Source organism: Megalobrama amblycephala, linkage group LG1 (genome assembly GCF_018812025.1).
Source record: "Megalobrama amblycephala isolate DHTTF-2021 linkage group LG1, ASM1881202v1, whole genome shotgun sequence".
Lineage (NCBI taxonomy): Eukaryota > Metazoa > Chordata > Actinopteri > Cypriniformes > Xenocyprididae > Megalobrama > Megalobrama amblycephala.
The window spans coordinates 8,411,577-8,433,792 of record NC_063044.1 but is presented as its reverse complement, the minus strand read 5'-3'; the positions used below and the strand labels follow the sequence as shown (position 1 = coordinate 8,433,792).

General features: G+C 40.2%; 1 protein-coding gene and 1 long non-coding RNA gene across 2 annotated transcripts in view; both read left to right on the top strand.

Annotated features, from left to right (window-relative positions):
* Nucleotides 1-1,069: 1,069 nt before the first annotated feature.
* The window catches only part of LOC125242987 (gastrula zinc finger protein XlCGF26.1-like), a 204,154-nt gene continuing 183,007 nt past the window's right edge, over nt 1,070-22,216 (top strand). The window contains exon 1 of the mRNA XM_048152162.1: nt 1,070-3,091. Coding sequence (XP_048008119.1) covers nt 2,041-3,091 — 1,051 coding nt within the window. The 5' untranslated portion in view covers nt 1,070-2,040. The remainder of the gene's footprint in view (nt 3,092-22,216) is intronic.
* Nucleotides 13,675-17,280, top strand: LOC125243763. The gene is made up of 3 exons (XR_007179116.1): nt 13,675-13,784; nt 13,900-15,850; nt 15,966-17,280. It is a non-coding gene; the product is annotated as an uncharacterized LOC125243763 (long non-coding RNA).

The following is a 22,216-nucleotide window of genomic DNA, read 5'->3' as shown; positions in this document are numbered from 1 at the left end:
CTCTTTATTTCATGTCAATAGTTCCTGTTTTCACCTCATTTATTATGCTGATGTCTTCAGATCTGCTGTAAATTGACACTTAAAGCTCATTTCATTGCTGTCATCAGACTCTGGGGATTTGATTACTACAAATATGTACATTTATTTCTGTATTCATGCTTTTAACTGTTTTTCATACAGTTCTTTACTACTTTTCTAGACATGTGCCATTATTCTAATGAAGAAACAGAATAAAGTTAGAATTAGAAATAAAAAGTTTTGAATTAGCATCAGTTGCTTTATGATAGCTCAAAATACTCTTAAATTGTCATTTTAAATCTTTATACTTTGCCACTATCCTTCAAACCACTAGATTTCATACATTTATCAGCAATACATTTTTAATCATTTAAAATATAATGAAATTTAGTATGATCTTTTATTCTTTTACATATCTTATTAAGTACAAATCAAAATGCTCCACCCACTTTAGTTATCTATCAGTAAAGCCCCTCCCACAACAGTAACATCATCAGTGAAGCTCCTCCCACAGCAGTTCATCAATAAATGCTGGATTATTCCCATCAGATGAGCACTGAAGCATCAGGAAGAGCTGAAAACTGCAAAGAACATGAGTGATCCAGAACCCTGCAGAATGAAACACACTGAAGATACTGAAGAACAAAGAGGTTGGTGTTTATTCTTCATTCATTCATGATGCTGAACAACATTCATGTTAGAAAGATTCAAGCACTTCTGCACATTTAGAGAAACAGTTAAACTATGAAATTAAACAATGTTCTTTTCTAACAAAAGCTCAGTAAAGGGAGGTTTGAGAAACTTTCATATTGATTGTCAACATCAGATCAAACCAAATATTTATTATTTTACATTTATTTCATATGTGGTTCACAATTCGAAAGAGTGTTTCTAGAATTTACAACATTGTTATTTTTTAGGAATAAACTGTAACACCAAAATGTTTGAAGTAAATTAACTTTCCAGAATGGCTGACAGGGTTGTGAGTGTAACTTGAGCAAAATCTCTTCTTACAGTAACTTTGGTAACAGGGTTCATGAATGCAGTCGTTCATTTGTGTAAAAACTGAGACAATGGATTGAGATTATTTTCTTGTCCTCCCATCATGCTGTAGAGAGAGCCCAGATGATGTCACTTCCTGGGTGTCACAGTTTTAAGAAATCCTCTGATTTTGAAAGGAGGAAAATCGTGTCAGAAGTAACAGGGTTGAGTGAATCATGTAGGACACTGATAATAACACATTTAAAGATGCAGTCAGTCTAGACTTTGAGCATGTGAACTTTCTACAGACACTGAAATGATCATGATAGGACGTGATATTTTTATAAAAACATAAATAACCACTCCAATGTTAAAATATACAATCTACTCCACTTTACTGCAAACTTCACTTGATTTACATGCATATGAATGGAGGTCAGAAATGATGCGTATTGTGAAAAAGCGCAATACAAATGAGTGTGAATTGACTTTAAATGAAAATTAATAATTTTGTCATTGATCAAATATGTTTAATAGTTCTCACTACAGAAACATGCTCTGTTTTAAAAATAAAATTTATGTAAGTCTAGATTTTCCTGCTAAAACAAAAGCTGAGATCAAACACCCTGCAATAAAACAATAAAACTCACCCTGGAGAGAAGATCTCAGAGAAAGAGCACAGGACACGCCTTGACCAAACTTTTCTCCTTGTTTATCTGGTCAATCCCCCCACCCCCTCTCCCTCCCTCATCAATTTAAAATGCAAAAAAGAGGTTAAGTTCAATACAAAAATCAATTCTGGTCTGGGTAATTAAGTGAAGCTGGCAGCTTAGCCGCTTGGGAAATTGGGACTTCTGTGAATCCCACAGTCAGGTATACATTTCTTACACTTAGCATTGATTGCTCAAAGCATACATTTAAGTATGTCTTATTTTTAATTAAATTGGCTTCTAACTGTCTAGTTGGCATAATACATTTTTACCTAACAAAATGTTATACTTTAAAATTAAATGACACGTTTTTTCTTTCATTTCAGAGCTGATGGAAGTGAAGGAGGAGAGTGAAGAACTGAGTGAAGTGGAGGAGGAACATCATGACAAACCTGGAGAAAAACCTTTGAGTCGCTCAAAGACTAAAAAGACTTTTTTAAAGAAAAGAGTCAAGAAATCTACAACCTGCACTCAGTGTGGAAAGAGTTTCTCATACAAATGTCAATTTGAGCGTCACATGAGAGTTCATACAGGAGAGAAGCCACACACATGTGATCAGTGTGGAAAGAGCTACAGTCAATCATCACACCTTAAAGAACACATGAGGATCCACACTGGAGAGAGACCGTTCACATGTGATCAATGTGACAAAGTATTTCTTAGGGAATCAACCTTAAAGAAACACCTGACAGTTCATACAAAGGAGAAGCCACATTCATGTTCTGTGTGTGGAAAGAGTTTTTCACAGCTGCAATATTTACATGCGCATCAGAAAACACACGCTGATGTGAGAGAGTACATGTGCTTTGAGTGTGAGAAGACGTTTACAACAGCAAGATGTTTAATACAGCACCAGAGAATTCACACTGGAGAGAAACCTTACAAGTGTTCACAGTGTGACAAGAGATTCAGTCAGTTAGCAAATCTGAAAACACATGAGATGATTCACAGCAGAGAGAAACCTTACAAGTGTTCACACTGTGACACGAGATTCAGTCAGTCATCATCTCTGAAAACACATGAGAGGATCCACACTGGAGAAAAACCTTACAAGTGTTCACACTGTGACAAGAGATTCAGCGTCTCATCAAATCTGAAAACACATGAGAGGATCCACACTGGAGAAAGATCTTACAAGTGTTCACACTGTGACAAGAGATTCAATCAGTCAGGAACACTGAAATCACATGAGAGGATTCACACTGGAGAAAAACCTTACAAGTGTTCACACTGTGACAAGAGATTCAATAAGTCATCATGTCTGAAAAGACATGAGAGAATCCACACTGGAGAGAAGCGGCACACGTGTGATCAGTGTGGAAAGAGTTTCACTATTAAAAATCAACTAAAGATACACATGAAGATCCATGCTGTGGAGAAACTAGATCACCAAGGCCTGAAATCATGATAAGTAGTTCATCTTTGTGCTGAGCAACAACGTCTCTTCTAAGGCTACGTTTACACGTGGGCGGCTATTTTCATAAACGGACATTTCAACCTCTCCGGTTTCAAAAATAACATCGTGCACACATGTCAGTTTTCAGAAAAGTGTTCATTTACACGTACCCGTGTATATATGCCGTCAAGAATGTAACGAGCAGCTCAAGCCCACGTAAGCCAATCAGAATCCTGAAAAAGAATCCCGAATTCCTCTTGAAGTGATTCGAAGTTGTTGCAAAATTGCTGATCTCCAAGCACTCATTCGTCTCTGCTCCTCGACATAATGGAGCAGCTGTATTTGCAAATGCAAACACACGAGAAGAGTTTGCACCAACATAAATGCGACTGTTACTCTAAACGCTTTCATGATCACATGTAAACATAGGTCGCACTTTTTGACATAGGTGCGAGCTCTGGCGCATACTGTGACGTTGGCTGCCTAAACACCCGTTTGTCTCAGTTTACATGCAAACGTGCAAACGAAGATTTTCAAAATCTCCACTCTGGCCGGAGTTTTTAGAAAGACTCGTTTTCAGAGGCGAATTCTCCGTTTGCGTGTAAACGAAGGGCGCAAACGAAGGGAAATGTCTCCGTTTTTCAAAATAACCATGTACGTGTAAACGGGGCCTAAGACACACACCAAATCTCTCCTCTCCACCTATAGTTGGCGCTGTTACTCTGTGTCTGCTGTTGAATTATCCTGGTTTTGGATGAGGAGCGACCCCTGATGTGATTGTGAAGCATTTAGGGTGTACAGTAGTACATAATAAAGTGCTATATAAATGCCTCATTCATTCATAGTTATCCATTTCTCAATATGTGTTCTTGTCTGTTCTTGTGAAACGTCATCAGTTGCTGTCCAAGTACTGTTTCAATTCAAAGTTCACATCTAGCCAAGTACAGTTCAAATCTCCGGATGTGTTCTTGATACACCCTTTTTATCACGGATGCATCGAGAAGTGACTTGTGTGGACAGCCAGAATGCATCTTGCACTAACCAACAAGTGTCAGTAGCAGAGGAGAAAACCCATGTAACATACTACTGTTATGTAATAATATGTAGTTTTAAGAGTTTTCAGGCAAGAGTGTACTGGTTTGAAGCTCAAATTTGTGGTTTATTGAGAGAATAAAGTTATGCCTTTCTTTACGTGAATATTTTGGTGGCGCTATGCAAATCTTCCCACATTGTGACAAACATGTGGGGGCGTGTTAGAATGAGCCGTTTTAGGTAGGAGTGGTTGACTATTAACTTTTATTAAGAACATCTCTTTGGATTTGAGACTTTAGTCTTTGCGACTTACCAAGAGCTTGTAACACTCCAAAAAGAAAGGAAGAATTTAAATTGCATCATATGACCCCTTTAAACTGTCTGTTTCTTTGGTCAGATGCTGCATTTTAAGTTGGTGGGGTTTTTTTTGTTTTTGTTTTTTTCCCCATTTCAGGACTTCAGCCTGCAATACAGCAAACCAGTGAAACAGGAGGTTTGTTTGTAGCCTTTTCTACAAACAAACCTCCTGTAGAATTAAATTATATTACTTATAATTTCATTCTTCACTTTTATGGACCAATTAGGAAAATCAGAAGATTTGTGTGTTTGACTATGGAGGTATAGGTCCTATAGGATGAATTTTCTTCTTTCTTTTTCCAGTGTCTGGATAGGTTGGCTCGCCATCAAAGAAAATCAATCTCACCTCAGGAAAAAAAAATCTGACCTGTTTCAGTGTTTCCCACAGGATTTTGTGAGGCTGTGGTGGGTGGACATTGGTTCCTCTAGGAAAATTTTGTACATTTTAAATTTAAATGCATAAATCTGGTGCATTCTGAGAGCAAAATTAAGTGACTAGATCAATTAAGAAATTTGTTCTCTTGTAAACAATTTTGTGCTCTAAAAGTAATTTATTTATTTGTGATGGTAGGGCACATTAGTCACGTACGCAACATATAATAGGCTAAATGATAGTTCATTAGTGGTCAAACATGTAGAGTATATATTTAAACCATTAAAAATACGTAGCAAAAGAGGTTACCTTTGTTGAATTCATTTATTAGTGGGAGCCTGTGGAACTAATGGTCACTCTTTGATTTGTTAACCAATCCAGAATGCAAACACACCACTTCATTATAGATAAAAATACACTCACCTAAAGGATTATTAGGAACACCTGTTCAGTTTCTCATTAATGCAATTATCTAATCAACCAATCACATGGCAGTTGCTTCAATGCATTTAGGGGTGTGGTCCTGGTCAAGACAATCTCCTGAACTCCAAACTGAATGTCAGAATGGGAAAGAAAGGTGATTTAAGCATGGTTGTTGGTGCCAGACGGGCCGGTCTGAGTATTTCACAATCTGCTCAGTTACTGGGATTTTCACCCACAACCATTTCTAGGGTTTACAAAGAATGGTGTGAAAAGGGAAAAACATCCAGTATGCGGCAGTACTGTGGGAGAAAATGCCTTGTTGATGCTAGAGGTCAGAGGAGAATGGGCCAACTGATTCAAGCTGATAGAAGAGCAACTTTGACTGAAATAACCACTCGTTACAACCGAGGTATGCAGCAAAGCATTTGTGAAGCCACAACACGCACAACCTTGAGGCGGATGGGCTACAACAGCAGAAGAACCCACCGGGTACCACTCATCTCCACTACAAATAGGAAAAAGAGGCTACAATTTGCACGAGCTCACCAAAATTGGACAGTTGAAGACTGGAAAAATGTTGCCTGGTCTGATGAGTCTCGATTTCTGTTAAGACATTCAGGTAGAGTCAGAATTTGGCGTAAACAGAATGAGAACATGGATCCATCATGCCTTGTTACCACTGTGCAGGCTGGTGGTGGTGGTGTAATGGTGTGGGGGATGTTTTCTTGGCACACTTTAGGCCCCTTAGTGCCAATTGGGCATCGTTTAAATGCCACGGCCTACCTGAGCATTGTTTCTGACCATGTCCATCCCTTTATGACCACCATGTACCCATCCTCTGATGGCTACTTCCAGCAGGAAAATGCAACATGTCACAAAGCTCAAATCATTTCAAATTGGTTTCTTGAACATGACAATAAGTTCACTGTACTAAAATGGCCCCCACAGTCACCAGATCTCAACCCAATAGAGCATCTTTGGGATGTGGTGGAACGGGAGCTTCGTGCCCTGGATGTGCATCCCACAAATCTCCATCAACTGCAAGATGCTATCCTATCAATATGGGCCAACATTTCTAAAGAATGCTCTCAGCACCTTGTTGAATCAATGCCACGTAGAATTAAGGCAGTTCTGAAGGCGAAAGGGGGTCAAACACAGTATTAGTATGGTGTTTCTAATAATCCTTTAGGTGAGTGTACATGTTTTATTACCAGCTGTAGATTCCAACCATCCATCCATCTGATGTAACGTAGTTAACCTACTTTGTGTATTTCCATTTTATGCAATTTTACAAAATTATTAATAGTAAATAAACAATACATTTCAAATCATCATGTTTGCAGCGAACAAAATATTTCAGACCTAGTGGAATAATAGTAATACTATCTAGGTCTGAATTGAAATAGGCTATATTGTATGTTTTAATGGATCACGCTACAAACATAATGATCTTATAATGCATTGCTGTGTCCGTTATGGCATAATTCATGCTTTTGCTTTAAAGGACATTAGACAACACTGCAAAATCAAGCTGTTATATTCAAATTGTCCAACATTCCCAGTTTTTCTAATGCATGTCCTTAATTTAATTTAATATGTTGGTAATAATTCAGTGTTAATAATAATAATATAATATAATAATAATAAGCCTTTTAAAGAATTTTAACCAAAACTGACATGGGTTTCTAGAGAGCAAAGGTTTTGTGGAGAAAAAAAGTGGAAGAAATAAACAAAGTCTGTATAATTGTTATAGTACAGAAGGGACGGAGGCAGATGTAAAACAAACAGTAGTGTTTATTGATACCAGCAGAGATATAGACAGAAGTGCAGGTGAGTAATACGTGATGTAGAGTTAGATATAGCAATGTTGAATGGTAATACTGTCCTTAATGTTGTTGTAGGAAGGAGAAATCTGGATGGTGCTGGAGACTTGGAACACTGGAGACTTGGAACACTGGAGACTTGGAACAGTCACACACTGGAGGATTAGCACACGAGGGAAACAGGAGACGTTAGAGACAGGTAAGTAGTTTGTCAGAAGTCCTTAAGGTAAGCATATGGGTATGTATGATACAACGAGACCGGACAGTGAGTGTGTGTGAGTGTTGGCTTCAAATACTGTGACTGATGAGTGCTGATGGGGTACAGGTGCCGGTGATTAGTATTTGGGTGATTGAGTGTGCTGGGATTGAGTGAGGGTGGAGCCTGGCATGTCTGTGACAGTACCCCCCCTCCCACGGCCCGCTCCTGAGGGCCGAGGACCCCGACGTCATGGTGGTCGTCCTCTTCCACGTGGGGCAGGTCTGACAGGGTGGCTGCCGTGGAATGTTTCAAGAAGATTGGGATCGAGGATATCATTTCTAGGGACCCAAGAGCGCTCCTCGGGACCGTAGCCTTCCAGTCCACCAGGTATTCTAGTGGACCACCACGGCGCCAGGAGTCCAGGATTTCACGAACCTAGGAGGAGTGGAAGGGAGGGCTCGGCGGCTGCCACGTCAGGCTCTGTGGAGGGAGAAACAGAAAGGTGGTGAGGTTTGAGTAGAGACACATGGAAAGTGGGGTGAATTCTGTACTGTGGAGGTAGTTGTAGTTGGTAAGTGACCGGGTTGATCTGTCGGGTGATGGTGAATGGGCCAAAGAACCTGGGACTCAGCTTCTTGCAGGGCAGACGCAGCCTGATGTCCCTGGTTGACAGCCAGACCTTCTGTCCCGGTTGGTAGGAGGGAGCATGGGAACGTCAAAGGTCAGCTGTCGTTCTGCATCTGCGCAAGGCTCTCTGCAGTTGGTGATGAGGTGAGTCCCAAACCCTCTCGCTCTCCCGGAACCAGTAGTCGACTGCAGGGACGTTGGATGGTTCCCCAACCCAGGGGAACAGTGGGGGTTGGAAACCGAGCACGCACTGGAATGGAGTGAGTCCGGTGGTTAACTGTTGTAGAGAGTTCTGTACGTACTCTGCCCAACCCAAGTACTGGTTCCAGGAGTCCTAGTGGCCGTGGCAGAAGGTACGCAGGAAGCGGCCGATCTCCTGAATCTTCCTTTCCATCTGCCCATTCGACTGAGGGTGGTAACCAGATGACACACACCCAGGAGGGATAGGAACGCCTTCTATACACGAGAAATGAATTGGGGTTTAGACATGAGTTCAGCTGTTTCCATGGCGTAACTGAAGAGGACCCACACACCGACTGATCTTTCTTCGGCTTAGGGGTTTTCCCGTGATGAAGTGGACTTGATAGATGGTCGGAGAGGGCGTGGTCTTGAGCTGGAGCTGTCTGCAGAGGGAGCCGGAGATGAAATTTCCTGCTGACCCTGAATCGAGTAGCGCCGCCACTGGAATAGATACATCAGCAGCAGTAAGGTTTACAACAGTAGTGAGTGGTTTCATCCTCTTAATGGAGGAAATGATACCACTCACCATGGGACAAAGAGGACGGGTGGGACATGCAGATCTGACATGCCCAGGAGCACCACAATACAAGCAGAGATTCAGGGTCAGCCAGCGTTGACGTTCAGCGGGAGAGAGTCGGGATGAATCCACTTGCATGGGTTCGCTGGCTGGTTCTGGAGGGCTGACAGGTTCTGATCGACGGAGGAGGATGTTGGAGAGTGGCTGACCCTGGTGTTCTTCGATACACGACTGCATACTTGAGTCGACGCAGATGGAGAGTTGGATGAAGCGTTCAAGGCCGATGGAATCCTCGTATGCAGCGAGATGCAACCGCACACTCGGTTCCAGGCCCTGACAATAAGAGGTGATGAAGGCTTGCTCATTCCATCCACTAGCAGCAGGCAATGAATGACAAAATAAACCTTATAAAGTTCATACATTACACGGTTGAGTACATAGTGCATAAGTACATAGAGTATAAGTCCATAGTGTATAGTACGTCATTTGGGACACAACTAGTGTGTACATGGCCACTGATGACTGGAGTAATGATGCTGAAAATTCATATTTTACAATATATTCACATACTAGAAAACAGTTATTTTATATTGTAAGAATATTTCACAATATTACTGTTTATACTGTATTTTTAATGAAATAAATGAGCATAAGAGCCTTTCCGACCCCAAACTTCTGAACAGTAGTGGTACTGGTACCCGTATGATAAAGTTAATAAAATGTTAAATGCATCTGAGATTGTGCTCAAGATTTCAAACAAAGAACTGTCTAATTGCAGCAACAATCTACCGAATACTGAATACTTAACTTAATGCACTGTGGAATTATCCCATACAAAAACTGGCATCTAATTGTTAATTAGTATTGTCGTCAACTATAAAACCAAAACAAATTTTCTCCCTCATCAAACAATAAAAACCTTTGTTTGCTTTGGATAACTATTAAGTGTAAATGGGAAAATGTCTAATAAGTGACCCAGTCATAGAGAACGCTCCTGTAAACAATAACATTTACAACCACTTCCGTTTTTTGTTGTTGTTGTTGTTGTTGTTGTTTTCATGTGAACAGCATGCTACGGAGCCCCGGACATGACATGCAGGAAAAACAATTGTAGGCTAAATCATGCGCACGATTTACTATTTCGGGAACAAATTAGTAAATCTAATTCGGAAATGAATTAGTAAATTGTGAGCAAGATTTATTTAATTTTTTTCTTGCATGTCATGTGCGGGGCTCCGTAGCATACATTTATGAACAGTAAGGCATATTTGGAATTCAATTAAAAATGTAGTTTTAAATAAATGTATCTGATATCTGGTCACCTGGCCTAAATCTTAAAACCCGTGTTCAGATTCTCCTCTTAATTCAAGTGTTATCACCTTTGTTACATAACAGATAGCTTCAGTAAAGTTTCTGAATCCATGAAACAGAAAGAGTGATTAATAATATGTTTAATTCAGTATTTATTTAGTTACTTTTAGAAATGTAGAAAGTATTTTGCACCTGCATTGCAAATGACAATGCAGTATTTTACAGCAAGTTGTTTAGCAACAGAAAACAAATGGTAAACTAAACCAAGCTTACATCATTAAATATTTATGTGCTGTGTTTAAGTGTCTGAGGGAAACTGTAAAACATTTTCAATTGTAAACATTTAAACATTCTACCTAGTGTGATGTTTTTTTTTTTTTTTTTTTTTTTTTTACAATTTTCATGCAAAAAAAAAAAAAAAAAAAAAAAAATATATATATAAGGAAAATAAACTATAAATAATAAACCAGCTCCATATCGGATTCAGAGTGATCAAAGGCTTAGGGCGTTAGTAGTGGGTACTCGTGCAACATAAGAAATGACGTACTGAGTGAACGAGACAGAGGGAAGTTAGTGAGGGAAGGGTGTAAAAAATTGGATTTAAAGGTGCCCTAGAATCAAAAATTGAATTTACCTCGGCATAGTTGAATAACAAGAAGTTCAGTACATGGACATGACATACAGTGAGTCTCAAACACCATTGTTTCCTCCTTCTTGTGTAAACCTCATTTGTTTAAAAGACCTCCGAAGAACAGGCGAATCTCGAACATAACACCGAACACCGAATCTCAACATAACAGTTGGGATCATTAATATGTACGCCCCCAATATTTGCATATGCCAGCCCTTGTTCAAGGCATTACACAAGGGCAGCCAGTATTAACATCTGGATCTGTGCACAGCAATATCATCAGACTAGGTAAGCATGCAAGAACAATAGCGAAAAATAGCAGATGGAGCGACAATAACTGACATGATCCATGATAACATGATATTTTTAGTGATATTTGTTAAACTGTCTTTCTAAATGTTTTGTTAGCATGTTGCTAATGTACTGTTAAATGTGGTTAAAGTTACCATCATTTATTACTGTATTCACGGAGATTATTTATCGTTAGCCATCGTTATTTTCATTTTAGAGGGTCATGAAACCCCAAAACACTTTTTTTGAGCTGTAAACAGATATGTATAGGCTGCACATCATTGAAAACACTAAAGGTACTCATTAATGTTATTCATAAGTGAAAAATAGTTATTTTTGCATTTTTCAGAGCGATTTCTGTCTTTCAGTTTGAAAAGCTGAATCAGTCAGAGCGAACGTCACAAAATCTGACGTCATTGTGTACTTTCGGCCCAAGTATGGGCTTGGTCGAAACATGCTGACGTAGACTGTTTTCGAGCGATTCTTGACATATATTCATTACATGAAGCTCATTTAATCCAATCACTGTGCTGTAGTATGCATAAGATTATAATTGCGGTATTATGCATGAGGAAGTATCACTTCTCTCGCCTCTGTCTCTGTTGTCATTCAGAGACATATCGTTGGTGTTCGTTTCCTCAGTGCTACAACACAATGTGTTTTCCTACGACGCGACCAGAGCAGAGGTTTGTGTGCATGTGGATTGTTTTGCTGTAATCTACCAGCACAATTGGAAAATATATTCGCGTGAGATCGCATTACAGCGGAGAATTCAAATGTCACAAAAGTGCGGCTCATTCACCTCTGCCTGCTCTAGCTGCGTTCAAACACGCGAGCCGTAGGCTATGTTTCCTTCAGCACAGCAGCACGTGTGGTGTTTGTATCTTGCTTGCGATGCGGTCAGAACTGGATTTGAATACGAACACATGAAAAATACGACTGTTATTATGATATAGACGCGGAGCACGCATATGATCGGTTTCAGCGCAGAGCTCCGCGATGAGTTTAATAACACTAGCCACGTGGTACATAGCTCATACAGAATAAAGTATCCGTGTTTAAAGTTTTTATTTCACACATTCTCCTGCACCAAACATTAACCAGCACGGTGTAGTTATGCACACATATTTCATCAAGTCTTCTTCAAATGAATTATATGTGCAAACTGGACACTGATACAGTGGTGTAGCCTATCTGAACGCGACGACACGAATTATTCTAATAGACAAAAGACTGATTTTGAGACTGCAATGCTCGTAAACATAATCAAAGTAGCCTATTATTAGCCCTGAGTTTGTTGTCATATTCTCCGTGCTCATATATTAGTATTCATTATTCTGTATAATGAGTGTGTTCTATGTCTGTGCTTCATTGGTTGTTCTCTCCCCTCTTCTCCCCCTCTACACTCCCACTTTTCCAGAGCTTTACACGCCCATTTTAACAGACTTTTTCCAGCTCAGAGGTGTGAACGACCAGGGGGGTTTCATGACCCTTTAAACACTTGCAGTCTGTATAATTCACAAACACAACTTCATTCTTTATAAATCTATCCAACAGTGTGTAATGTATTGCAGTACATGCAGCATGCATGACGAACATCTTGTAAAGATCCATTCGAGGGTTATATTAGCTGTGTGAACTTTGTATATGGCACTGTATTATAGTTGAGAGCTCAGGGGGACAGGGAGTGCGAAGGATTCAAAGGGTGCCGCAGCCTGAATCGGTGCATAGTTGATGCCCCAAAATAGGCAGTTAAAAAAAATTTATAAAAAAAAAAATCTATGGGGTATTTTGAGCTGAAACTTCACAGACACATTCAGGGGACACCTTAGACTTATATTACATCTTGTGAAAGAACGTTCTAGGGCACCTTTAAATGCAGCCACAGTGTCTAAAGGGTTCAATAAAGGATTCTGCCTCTCTAAGCCCCTCCTTTCCGAGAGCCTACTGTGCTCTGATTGGTCAGATGGCCTAGTCTGTTGTGAACAGTGTTGGGTAAATTACTCAAAAAAAGTAATCCAATACAAATTACAAATTACTACATTAAAATTGTAATTTGATTACATTACTGATTACTGCATGTAAAAAGTAATCAGATTACTAACACACTCCTCTCCGTCCATTTTAGCACTCGTTCTCCGGTGATTCATTGAAGCGCATGCTCATCAAATGATGCATCTGTGCCAAACGTGATTTCTTTTAGAAATGCATTTTACCTAATATTTTTTATTATACAACAAGTAACGTAATTTTATTGACATCAGTAACTGTTAATCAAATTACATAAAAATGCATTTAAAATGTAATGCATTACATTACTGCCGTTATCGGGAAAAGTAATTAGAATACAGTAACGGTTACTTTGTAATGCGCTTATACCCAACTCTGGTTGTGATTGGTCTATTCTGCTCTGATTGGTCAGATGGACAGTCTGTTGTGATTGGTCAACTGACAGTGTGTCAGAACCGAAACGCCCATTACCATATCTGAATTTCAGCTCTTCCTCAGCACATGATACACAGTGATATGAACAGTAACATTGGCGTCGGTTTTATTGTATCAATTCCAGCACGAATCCTCATCTTTTTGAAGTGCATCAAAGTGGATTTGCTTTGGCAGTGCAGAAAACAGTGTCTTCTCAACATGAACTAAACTCTTCCAGTCTCTGCTACAACTAAAGTGTTTGTTTGGGCATGGGCTACTCTATACATTTTCTGGCAGCCAATGAAGACCATATGTGGGTGGGCATATGTAAATTTGTTACATTTGTATTTCCAGGTGGTCCAGGGTTGGATGAGGACCTATCAACAGCGCAGACCCTTGCTTTCAAGGGATCCTGATGCATGAAAATAAAGGTTTGCCAAAAAAAAAAAAAAAAAAAAACTACTTTACATTTTGGTGATTCTACACACAATCTCTGAACCTGGTCAATAGTCACTTCATATGTTGCCTCATCATCCTGTATTGCAGATTCACAAGATGGACAATTTTGAGCAATAAGCTACTGATTTTTCCCTGGCAGTTTGAAGCGATGAGCCTAGAAGAGCTTTAGTGAAATGAGAAATGACTCAAGCGTTGGGATCATACTTGTTCATCTCAGGTCTCCTCTTGCAAATATACTCCATTTAAAGTGCAGCGTTGCTGTCTGAATAGTAAGACTCAAGAAGGATGTTAATTTGCCACTGTTACAATTTATTTATTTATTTTAGTTTTATGTATTTTACTGAGGTTCTGTGCTATTAAATCCTTGTGAGAGCTGTTCATTTTACTGAGTATGCATGAATGTGATTGCTCACTGTGAGTAAACCAAGACCAAACAAGGTCATCGTGCTAAACCATCACAACACGCAAGAAACTGTTTTTTATTCTCCAAGAAAACTAGTTTGTCAAGAGAATCGCCCTGTTCAAAGCATGTTGCCGCCATTTGTTTCATTATGCTGGACACACTCATGCTCTGGCCAATTCATGAGAACACCTGCGTTAGATTTGAACTAACCAGAATGTGAGAGTGCTAAATTAAATATTTAAAGACAGACCCCGAAATAAACATTGTCATCATTTACTCACTTTCATGTTGTTCTAAACCTGTATCTATTTCTTTCTACTGTGGACTACAAGAGAAGATGTTGCAGTCCAAACAACATTGGACCCCAATAAATTTCATTGTATGGACAAAAAATAAATAAATAATGGAACTTTTTTTTTTTTTTTTTTTTTCAAAATTTGTTTAGTGTGTCATAATTCTGTAAAACCACTCTTGTAACATGGACAAAAGCAGTGAAGACATTTTCAAAATGGGTTAATTCCATCCACTTCCCTCTAGCAGTTGGTGGTTGAGAAAGGAAATTTTTGAGTTTTTGCAAATACACAAGAGTAATTGCTATTGCTAATCAGAAGCAGAACCAAAAGACATTCTCATTCTAGAGAGCATTTTATTGGACAACAAATGTGAATATACCCGTGAGTGCAAGATGAGTCATCAATATTTTTTGCCCGTTTTGCTGGAAAAATGTACACATATTGCATAACTTAGCAAAAATATATTTGCTGAAATATATTTGCTGCTTGTTTATTTAGTCAACTTTTGGAAATACACTTGTATAGAGATGACCTCAAAGCTAAAAGACATGTAATCACAAATTTTGTTTTATGTGTTCTTCTTTGTCTCTGTGTACAGTCATAAAAACTGATTGTTAAATGTGAGGTTTTGTGCAATGTGAACAGTGCAAGAAGAGAGCGAGTGATTCTGGGTGTGGTTTTTATTTATTTATTTATTTTGTGTTTTGTTCCACTGAAATTAACTGATGTTATCAATGAGTTTACAGTCTGGTGCTTGGTTGTTAAATATCATATGGTTCTATCAAATAATTTGGTAACACTTTATTTTACAGTGTTATTGTTACACAGGTTACATGTAGTTACTGTAGTAATAACTATAAATTATGCATAATTACATGCAATTAATCCTAAATCAAACTCTCATCCTAACCCTAACCCTATAGTAAGTACATGCAGTTAATTATTATTACTCTGTACTTAAATGTATAATTACACTGTAACATGGACACCTTAAAATAAAGTGTAACCAATTGTTCTTCCATTAATCAGTTCTTATATTGTGAGACATTTGGTCATTGTCAGCATATAATGTAACCCCTACATCAACAGTCAGTTTTCAGCTCCACACACACAAGGCTCAGACGAACCACATCCACAGCCAGAAATCTTCTCTCTTCCTTCTCTCCCCTCACTGAGGCAGAAGTATCTAAACTTCTCTCCATTCATCCTACTACCTGCCCTCTAGATCCCATCTCCTCACACCTTCTACCAGCCATTGCTCCTACACTTTTACCAGCACTCACACATCAACAACACATATCTCCGCACTGGCATATTCCCTACAGCATTCAAGCAGGCTCAGGTAACCCCACTACTTAAAAAACCCACAATACGCCACTTGTAGATAGTTACAGACCTGTCTAGTGAAAACACTTGAATGTGTTGTTTTCAACCAGGTATCATCTTTCCTTTCACAGAATATCCAGCTGGACGTTAACCAATCTGGTTTAAAGAATGACCATTCAACCGATACTGCGTTACTGTTTTGTCACTGAAGCCCTGCGGATTGCAAAAGCTGATTCCAAATCATCAGTTCTCATTCTGCTGGATCTATCTGCTGCCTTCGACACTGTATCATGAGATCCTTCTGTCCACCCTCTCATCAATGGGCATCATCGGAACTCCACTTCACTGGTTTGAATCTTATCTCACAGGTCTTTCAGGGTTGCCTGGAGGGGGGATGTATCCAAAGCACATCAACTGATAATGGGGGTTTCCTCAGGGTTCAGTTCTTTGACCCCTCCTCTCTTCCATGTACACTACATCACTGGGAACCATCATACAGACACATGGTTTCTCATACCATTGCTATGCTGATGACACAGATCTAGCTTTCATTTCAGCCACATGATCCAGCAGTAGCTGCACGAATCTCAAGCTGTCTGGCAGACATCTCGGCATGGATGAAAGAACATCACCTGCAGCTCAACCTGGCAAAGACTGATCTTCTTGTCCTCCCTGCCAATCTGACTCTACAGCACGATTTCACCATCCTGCTAGGTTCATCATCAATTTCCCCATCTAGGTCGGTCAGAAAAATTGGAATAATCTTGACCAGCTGACCTTCAAAGACCACATGCAAAGACAGCTCGGTCATGCAGGTTTGCACTACGCAACATCAGGAAGATCAGGCCTTTCCTAACTCAGCAAGCAACACAACTTCTCATCCAATCCCTGGTCATTTCTAGGCTTGATTACTGAAATGCTCTTCTGACTGGACTTCCGTCATGTGCAATCATAACCTCTTCAAATGATACAGAATGCTGCTGCACATATTTTCTTCAAAGGGCCCACGTCACACCTCTCTTCATCTCTCTGCACTGGCTACCACATGCTGCTCGCATCAAGTTCAAGGCATTGATGCTTGCTTACAGATCTACCACAGGCTCAGCACCCTCCTACTTCCACTCGCTCTTACGAGTCTACATCCCTACCAGAAGCCTGTGATTGGTAAGTGAGCAACGGCTCGTGGTACCATCACAGAGAGGCACAAAATCACTCTCCAAAACATTTTTGTTTACTGTTCCTTACTGGTGGAATTCAAAAGACAGCAGAAAACTCATCTCTTCTATTCTAGTTTGTGCTACTCTAAGCAATGATTGAAACTTCATATTATGAGCACTTCTTGTGTTTATTTGCGTCTTTATGTTGAATCACTTGCTGTATTCCTCATTTGTAAGTTGCTTTGGATAAAAGCATCTGCAAAATGAATAAATGTAAATATAGAATCTGTTCTGTGTCTTCTGAAATCTAGCACCTAGTGACACATGAAAGGAGGATTGTTCTAAAACCGAGTTGGTTGACTGTACGGAAAGCCGAGTTGAAGTCAAGGAAAAGTTTGCAAAAGTTTGGAATAGTTATGAAGTGATTTCTGGTTTGTCCAGGTTTACCACATTTTAACAGACCTGCTTGGCAAACTGCAGGCTGTTCATATCAGGCAGCAAAACAAGCAAATGTTTTTACAATATCAGATGTGAGTCCTGTCAGCTCCTTCAATTTGTCATGCGCCTCATGAATTAACACATGCAACCATTCTATCTTTGAATAGGATTCCCACTGCTTATAGGTCTTCAGTCCTGCTGTGATTTCAAATGATCCTGAAGAGCTTGATGAGCTGGTTCAGATGTGTATGATTAGGGTTGACGCTGAACTCTGCAGGACAGTGGGCCTCCAGGAGCAGGGCTGATGACCTAGGGCTTATAATTAAAAAAAGTTCAAACCAATTACTGGAATATTAATCATTCTATGCTCATTTATAGAGCACTTTAAAACAACCGAAGTAGACCAAAGTGCTGTACAGAAGAATATATAACATAAAATACCCAACTCATACAAGACATAGAATACAAATAAAACAAATTAAGAAACAAATGTCAAAATCAAGAGTCAAAGGCCAAAGAGAAAAGGTGGGTTTTAAGAAGTTACTTAAAAGAAGACAATGAAAAGGCCTGTCTAATGGGCAGAGGCAGATCATTCCACAGTTTAGGAGCTGCCACAGCAAAGGCACGGTCCCTTCTGAGCTTAAGTTTTGTTTTGGGCACATTCAGGAGTAGTTGATCAGCTGACCTGAGAGAATGGGTGTGTGTATAAGGGTGTAACAGCTCCGAAATGTAGAGTGGGGTAAGAACATTTAAAGATTTAAAAACAAATAAGAGAATTTTAAAATGGATCCTAAAATGGATGGGCAGCAAGTGAAGTGAGGCTAAAATAGGGGAAATTTGCTCGTATTTGCGTGTTCCAGTTAACAGCCGTGCTGCAGCGTTTAGAACCTAGATTTTGAACCTAAAAAAGCTAGATTTAAAGCGGAACTCAGTAAGATTTGCAAAGCTCCCCCTACTGGTTCCTTCAGTGAATCACACTGTCGTAAATACTCCAAGCACAGCTCTGGACTACAACAACTACAACGCTCACTAGCGCAGTAGTTTTCCAAATACAGTACAAGAAATCTTGATGGAGGTGGGTAATTTTTAAAAATTGTCTTATAAAGTCATAATATATACATTGTTTTTGAATTACCGTAAAGCATTTTGTCATTCTCACGTGAACGTGAACATGAGGCGAGATTGTGTCGGGTCGGCGCAGCTCAACTTGCAAGTGCTGTTTTTTGGCGTAGACGTGCCAGAGGGGGTTAGTGCTCGCCTCAAACACACCACTACAAGTCAATTAACCATCGTAAGGACTTAGAAAACTATTTATGAAGATAAAAAAAATAACTTAGTTCTGCTTTAACGACTGCCCTGATCTGACTGTCAAGGGTCAGAGTCGATTTTAACCCCTAGGTTAGTAATGGTTGGTTTGTTGTACTGGGCCAAGGCCCCCAGATCAACAGAAGGGGTCCCAATGGTGCCACCAAAAACCATCACCTCTGTCTTTTTTACATTAAAACTTAAAAAGTTAAGAGACATCCAGGTCTGTATATCGTCAAGACAATCGAGTAACGGTCTGACAGTGTTGTTCTTTTTTAAGAGGCACATAATTCTGGCTATCGTCTGCGTAAAAATGGAAAGACATGCCGTGCTTCCTGATTGAACCTAGCGGGAGCAAATACAGAGAGAAGAGAAGAGGGCCTAAAACTGAGCCCTGTGGAACCCCACAAGAGAGAGGGGCAGAGGAGAACTCAGAGTCACCACAGCTGACACAGAAAGTCCGACCTTCAAAGTAGGACCTAAACCATTCGAGCGCTATGCCCATGATGCCCACCCACTGCTCCAAACGTGAGATCAGGATTTCATGGTCAACATGAAATTTAAAGCGTTTTAATTTAAAGCTGATGTACTTGCACATTCAGTTTGTACTGGATGTATTTTTGTTGAACTTCTATTAAAACTAATACTGTTACTACATATGCTTTAATTCTTTCATCTAAAGGGTTGTGTGCACTGACAGCATGAAAGCATATTTCACTTTCAAGTAGAGTTGGCCAGGTTTTGAAGCAAAATAATTTAACTTTATTCAAATGAACAGTGACAAATTTGCAGTTATCAGTGGGAGATGATGGCAATTTATAGTTGCAAAATGCTGTTGAGTGTGAACACTTAGCAGCAAACAACAGTAAGCGTGAACACATTTTACATAATTTTCTTCATGCTACAAGGCACAATTCTTCATTTAAAAAAAAAAGAAAAGGCAGTAACATGTTTGATATGTATATGGATCCTTAATCATGTTCAGATATACATTGTGTACCAGCAAATATTATTTTGCATTTTCATTTGCTGTAACAGCAATGTAGCAACTCATAATGTAATAACTACACATAATGTAAAAACTGCATATAATGTGTAATAAGTATTACATTATTGTTGTAATAAAATGTCCATAATGTAATAATTTTCTCCAAACATAATACAATCTTGAGCTCATAATGTAATAACAATTTTTACATTATGAGAAATGTATTAAATTCTAAACTCACCAAAATAATAATTGTCATTATTATAACAGCTTTTAAAGAAAATGAAGTCCTTTTAACAAAACAGACTGAACCATTTTGTAATTACAGGGGTCTCACACATCCCCCTGGTCCCCCTTTTGCTGCCAAAACAGCCTTGACCCATCGATGCATGGACTCCACTAGACCCCTGAAGGTGTGCTGTGGTATGTGGCACAAAGATGTTAGCAGCAGATCCTTTAAGTCCTGTAAGTTGCGAGGTGGGCCTCCATGGAGCGGACTTGTTAGTTCAGCACATCCCACAGATGCTTGATTGGATTGGGATCTGGGGAATTTGGAGGCCAAGTCAACACTTCAAACTCATTGTTGTGCTCCTCAAACCATTCCTGAACCATTTTTGATTTGTGGCAGGGCACATTATCCTGCTGAAAGAGGCCACAGCCACCCGTTTCTATGAAAGGGTGTACATGGTCTGCAACAATGCTTAGGTAGGTGGTACGCGTCAAAGTAACATCCACATGGATGGCATGGACCCAAGGTTTCCCAGCAGAATATTGCCCAAAGCATCACACTGCCTCCGCCGGCTTGTCTTCTTCCCATAGTGCATCCTGGTGCCATGTGTTCCCCAAGCGGCGCACACGCACCCGGCAATCCACGTGATGTAAAAGAAAATGAGATTTGTCAGACAAGGCCACCTTCTTCTATTGCTCTGTGGTCCAGTTCTAATGCTCACTGTTGGTGCTTTCGGCGGTGGACAGGGGTCAGCATGGGCACCCTGACTGGTCTGCAGCTATGCAGCCCCATACGCAACAAACGGCGATGCACTGTGTATTCTGACACCTTTCTATCAGAACCAGCATTGACTTCTTGAGCATTTTGAGAAATGCTAATTATTCGGCCCTCACCAGCTCGTTGACTGATCTAACTAAAAAGGATGCTCCAGATATGGTCCAGTGGACGGAGCTGTGCCAGCAGGCCTTCACCCAAGTGAAGGCTGCTCTATGTGGCGGGCCATTGCTTCACTCTCCTGACTTTTCTCTCCCTTTTCTGTTGCAGACTGACGCGTCGGACAGGGGGCTGGGTGCTGTCCTGTCCCAGGAGATAGAGGGTGAGGAGCGGCCGGTACTGTACATTAGCCGTAAGCTCTCTAAGAGAGAAGCTAAGTACAGTACCGTAGAAAAAGAGTGTTTGGCTATCAGGTGGGCCGTCCTCACCCTCCGCTATTATCTCCTGGGACGGGAATTCACTCTCTCTTCGGACCACGCTCCCCTGCAGTGGCTCCACCGCATGAAGGATACCAACGCGCGGATCACTCGTTGGTATCTGGCTCTACAGCCTTTTAAGTTCAAGGTGGTCCACAGGCCGGGTGTTCGGATGGCTGTGGCCGATTTCCTCTCCAGAAATGGGGGGGGGGGGGGGGGGGGGCTGCAGGCCGGACGGCTCCCCGGCCTGAGTCGGGCGGTGGGGGTATGTGGCGAGGGGGGCGTGGTTCAGCGAGGTCTGCAACCGGAGAGAATAGCGGGAGACGCTTGGTAAGTGAGTGGGTTGAATACAAATCACGAACACCTGTTTCTCATTCCAGTGATTGGCGCGGAGACAGGACAAAACGCCGTGAGAAGCAGGAGTGTGTGAGAGAGAGGGGAACTGCTGACTGAGTCGAGTCGAGGTTCTTGGAGTGAAGCCCTTGTGGATTGTGTATACCAAACTTGGAGAGAAGCCCTTGTGGATGGTGTATACCGAACCTGGAGTGAAGCCCTTTGTGGATTGTTTATTTTTGTTGTTGTGCGTTGCACAGACTTTCTGTTGAACCTTTTTGAAAGTTAATAAAGGCTCAGTCAGCAGTTGTTCGTCGACCCTGACCTCTTCCTTCCCTCAACTACGAACTTAAGTGTACTACACTTACGCTTGCCCATTTTTCCTGCTTCTAATGCATCAACTTTGAGGACAAAATGTTCACTTGCTAGCTAATATATCCCACCCACTAACAGGTGCTGTGATGAAGAGATAATCAGTGTTATTCACTTCACCTGTCTAAAGTGAAGACAAAAGTAAAGACAAAATAAAAAAAAAAAATAAAAAAAGACAGTAAAAACAGAAGGTCACATTTTATTATTGACTGTTTCAACACAAAATGTTTTACCAACTAAGAAGTACAGCACTATTAGAGTTTTATCCCTCTGCCTAATGTGAGAATAAGTATTGGGACAGTTTAACTTAAAGTAAATGTAAAAGTGTAAAAGATAATATTTAATTGTAAATCCCTTGCAAGCAATCACA